General features: G+C 39.9%; 1 protein-coding gene across 1 annotated transcript; it reads right to left on the reverse strand.

The window, feature by feature from the left end:
- Window positions 1-2,463: 2,463 nt before the first annotated feature.
- LOC124513861 (60S ribosomal protein L26) lies at window positions 2,464-2,992 on the reverse strand. Its single transcript, XM_047081851.1, has one exon. It carries the CDS (start codon window positions 2,953-2,955, stop codon window positions 2,518-2,520), a length of 438 nt encoding a protein of 145 aa, XP_046937807.1. The 5' UTR covers window positions 2,956-2,992; the 3' UTR covers window positions 2,464-2,517.
- Window positions 2,993-4,918: the final 1,926 nt, after the last annotated feature.

Below are 4,918 nucleotides of genomic sequence, written 5' to 3' on the forward strand. Positions count from 1 at the left end.
AGTGGTGGCCTTAAAATGTAACAGCTTCACAACTATGGTAATTGTGAGAACCAGTAACTGGCAGCCACTGAAGGAGGCAAAATAGGCTCTGAGCTCCCTCAAAAAGCCCATTTTCAGAAAACTGTAATTGTCATTATTTGACTTGCCTAACACCTTTCTGGAAATCTCCACCTTCAGGGCTTGTGAACGGACTTAGAGCTGACTCACTGTGAACGGTCTTTTTCCTGGGCCATTTAAAGAAAATAATGGTGATAGCAAATTATGGAGGCCGGACAAATGATATGTTAGCTGAGGTACTCAAGGAAGTCTTTACTCATAAGGTGATGCTTGTTCAGATGCCCAAGTTACATAATGGTGTGAACCATGTAGATCTCTGGGGGCAGAGGAAAAGAATTTTAGCCTGAAGTAACAGCAAGTCTCTAAAGTGGGAGCATGCTTGGTTGGAGAGGAAGATAAATTGATTGTAACCTTTCTTCCTCTGTCTTTACTTACTTGGGGATTCATTTGCTCTCGTGACTTCAACTCCATGACTATAGCACTTCTCACTAGGCCTCGGCTACACTATCTCCATATTCAGAACTCATTCAGAAAAGTTTTCATGAAACACTGATTCTGTCAGGTTTAGTCCCTGCTTAAGAACTTGTAGTTGACTCCTATTTACCTCCAATAAAAATCCAAGTTCCTCCCCACTTCTCCAGAGGCCTCCGCCAATGTGATCGTATGTTATATTTTTATCACTTGTGCTATTTTATGAACTTTGACTCCTATCACTCCCGTACTGACCACTTCAGCTCAGCTAGCCATTCTCTCCTGGATGTAATTTTCCCCCTAGTTTTTTTTATTGTGGCAAAATATACATGATATAAATTTTACCATTCTAAGGGTTTAAAGTAATTACTGAGAATGAAGCTTACTTTTGCCATTTTGCTATTTGTTTTCTGTATGTCTTATATCTTTCTTTTGTCCCTCATTTCTTTCATTACTGCCTTCTTTTGTGTTTGGCTGGATCTTTCTGTAATGTCACATTTTGATTCCTTTTTCATTTCCTTTTCTTTAGATACTACAGATAGATTCTTTGTGGCACCCACAGGGATTTTACATATAGCACCCTAAACTTATAGGAATTGACTTTAAATTGTTACCAACTTCACTTACATAGAAAAACTATGTTATGTTACAGCTCTGTCACTGTCCACTTTATGTTAATGAAATAAAAAATTACATCTTGAGCTCTTTTGCTCAAGTCCCGAGTAGCAGCAAGATGGACAAGTGTCATGGTCTTCCTACTGCCAGGAAGCTCTGTAGCCACCAACGATGAGGTTCTGGTTGCTGGATTCGGTTGCAAAGGTCGTGCTGTCTGTGACATTCCTGGAGGTTGCTTTAAGGTTGTCAGAGTAGCCAGTGTCTCGCTTTTGGCCTTATACAAAGGCAAGAAGGAAATACCAAGATCATAAGTTTTGATGGTGAAAACATGACAATAATAAATTTTAATATGCCGAAAAATTACATTTTTATACATTGTGTACCCATTAACACAGATTTATTATTTTTTAAAGCATTTGTCTTGTAAAACCTATGGAAAATATAAAGTAGAGCTACAAACCAAAATTACAAAAATACTGATATTATATCTGTCCATGTATTTATCATTTATGAAAGATCATATTTCCATATGATTTGAGTTATTGTTTAGTGTTCTTTCATTTCAATTTGAAGAATGTCGCTTAGCATTTTTTGTAGGATAAGTCTAGTGGCGGTGAACTCCCTCGGCTTTTGTTTATCTGGAAATGTCTTCATTTTTCCTTCATTCTTAAAGAACAGTTTTGCTGAGCATGGAATTCTCATTCGATGTTTTTTTTTTTTTCTTTCAACCCTTTAAATATATCATGCCTTCTCTCTCCAAGTTTTCTGCTCAACAATCCACTGATAATCTGATTGAGGATCTCTCATATGTGACAAGTCACTTTTCTCTCACTGCTTCCAAGATTCTCTGTTTTTGGCTTTTGACAATTTGTCACAATGTGTCGTGGTACTCTCTTTGGGTTTAGCCTAGTTGGAGTTCATTGACCTTGTACTTGTATATCTGTATCTTTGCCCAAATTTGGGAAGTTCTTGGCCTTTATTTGTTTCAATAATCTCATGCCCCTTTTTCTCTGTCTTCTTTTTCTTCGACTTCCATAACACATAGAGTGGTTACCTTGATCATGTCCTTAGTTAGGTTCTATTCACTTTTCTTCATTATTTTTTTTCTTCTCAGACTTCATAGTTTTAAATATTCAGTATTTAAGTTCACTGATTCTTCTTTTTCCTGCTTGAGTTGGCTGCTGAATCCCCACAGTGAATTTTTCAATTCAGTTATTGTATTTTTCAGCCTCAGATTTCAGTTCATTTCCTTTGAATAATTTCTATCTCTTTGTTGTTATTTTCATTTTGTTCATATATTGTTTTACTGGTTGTGTTTCCTTTTTTTTTTTATCATTTTAACAGTTTTTATTTAAAGTTGAATATAAGATTACTTTATTCCTGCATCTTCTCAATTGTTTCTTCCTTATATTTGCCCTTTTCCTTTCCTACTTGGCGAGATTTGGCTTTGCGTTCAAGGATCTTTTTGCGGTCTTTGTCCAGTTTTAGTCTAGTGATAACCACCTTGCTGGGGTGGATGCCCACGTGGACAGTTGTGCCATTGGCCTTCTCTCGCTGCACTCGTTCAATGTAGATGACGTATTTCTTCCTGTAAACCTGGACTACTTTGCCAATCTGCTGACCTTTGTAGTGTCCTCGCACAACCTGTACTTCGTCGTCCTTCCGGATGGGCATGGATCGAACGTTGTACTTCTGTCGTAGCTCTTTGGAAAGAGGGGAGGACATAATCTTCCTGCGAATGTGCGAAGGTGCATTGAAATGCCTTTTACGGTTCTTGCTCCGATCGGAGGTCACAAACGGATTGAACTTCATGTTGGCCGCTGCAGCTCCAGCGATGGCCGCAAAAGGGAAGAGCTGGTTGTGTTTCCCTTTAAATCTTTGGGCATATTTAGGACAGTTGTCGAAAAATCTTTGTCTGGTATATTCAGTGCCTGTGTTTCTTCAGGGATAGTTTCTGCCATTTTACTTTCTTCCTATGATTGGGGCATGTTTTCCTGTTTCTTGTGATATTTCTGTTGAATATTGAGCATTTGAATAAACACACACTTCTACCAGTCTTTGTGAAATTGGTTCTGCATTAAGACAGACCTTCACTAATTACAAGGACATGTTGTGAATCTTTGGATCAGCCCAGCGTGAACCCTTAAGGTCTTGTGTGGTCTTTTGTGACCATGCATCTCGTCTGGCCCTGTTTGGGTGCTTTCTACAATTCCTCCATATACGTGAATGTTTTTGTTTTTGTTTTTGTTTATTGTTTAAGTATATATATTTATTTTGAGAGAGACACAGAGAGAGCACAAGCAGGGGAGGGGCAGAGAGAGAGGGGGCCAGAGGATCCAAAGCAGGTTCTGTGCTGCCAGCACAGAGCCCGACTTGGGGCTTGAACTCACAAACCGTGAGATCATGACCTGAGTCAAAGTGAGACACTCAACTGACTGAGCCACCCAGGCACCCCTACATGGATGTATTTAAAAGACTTAATTTCTCAGAGTCACCCCACCTTCTTCTCATGTTCCATTACATTCCATTATATTCTTCCACCCATATTCTCTTGCCCCAGGTGTTAGAAGACCTGTAGTCCTCCCGCATTTCCATGGCTTTTCCCGTTCTGAGATCTGAGGTAGGTGAAACAGAGAGACATCACTCAGGTATCGCTCAGATAGGGCAGAATGTTTCAAATAAGGTGTGCTCTATTCTCTCTAGTTCGAGAAAGGGAATGAGGAACTGGGCCAGCATTTCCTTCATATCTTGCCATGCTGCATGGGGGACGGAGTGAGGCAAGGGTAAATAAAAATGTCATAAAATTTCCTATTGCTTTGAATGTGGCTTTTTAAAAATTGTTCCCTTGGTTACTGCAGACCTTTGACTATTTTTCAGAGCTCCTATAACATTATTTTAGCCAGCCTCCAGTTGTGTTTCAAATGTTTCTCTGGGGAATGTGGACCCATAGCTTCCTCGTCTGCTACCTTACTGCTATTGCTTTTCGATATGATGCTGTGTTTACTTCTGTCCTTCCTTACATGCCAACACTTCTACCCACAGTATCCTTGCTTCTCTTTCCTCCATCTGTTAGTTTTTGTTTTTTTTTATATATGAAATTTATTGACAAATTGGTTTCCATACAACACCCAGTGCTCATCCCAAAAGGTGCCCTCCTCAATACCCATCACCCACCCTCCCCTCCCTCCCACCCCCCATCAACCCTCAGTTTGTTCTCAGTTTTTAACAGTCTCTTATGCTTTGGCTCTCTCCCACTCTAACCTCTTTTTTTTTTTTTTCCTTCCCCTCCCCCATGGGTTCCTGTTAAGTTTCTCAGGATCCACATAAGAGTGAAACCATATGGTATCTGTCTTTCTCTGTATGGCTTATTTCACTTAGCATCACACTCTCCAGTTCCATCCACGTTGCTACAAAAGGCCATATTTCATTTTTTCTCATTGCCACGTAGTATTCCATTGTGTATATAAACCACAACTTCTTTATCCATTCATCAGTTGATGGACATTTAGGCTCTTTCCATAATTTGGCTATTGTTGAGAGTGCTGCTATGAACATTGGGGTACAAGTGCCCCTATGCATCAGTACTCCTGTATCCCTTGGGTAAATTCCTAGCAGTGCTATTGCTGGGTCATAGGGTAGGTCTATTTTTAATTTTCTGAGGAACCTCCACACTGCTTTCCAGAGCGGCTGCACCAATTTGCATTCCCACCAACAGTGCAAGAGGGTTCCCGTTTCTCCACATCCTCTCCAGCATCTATAGTCTCCTGATTTGTTC

The sequence above is a fragment of the Lynx rufus genome, unplaced genomic scaffold (genome assembly GCF_022079265.1).
Source record: "Lynx rufus isolate CCGP_SWC_20201006 ecotype Redwood Valley unplaced genomic scaffold, mLynRuf1.p SCAF_19, whole genome shotgun sequence".
Taxonomy (NCBI): Eukaryota; Metazoa; Chordata; class Mammalia; order Carnivora; family Felidae; genus Lynx; species Lynx rufus.

What these genes read in the sequence shown, in the direction of transcription:
- LOC124513861 (XM_047081851.1), bottom strand. Translation starts at nt 2,955, where the DNA reads ATGAAGTTCAATCCGTTTGTGACCTCCGATCGGAGCAAGAACCGTAAA.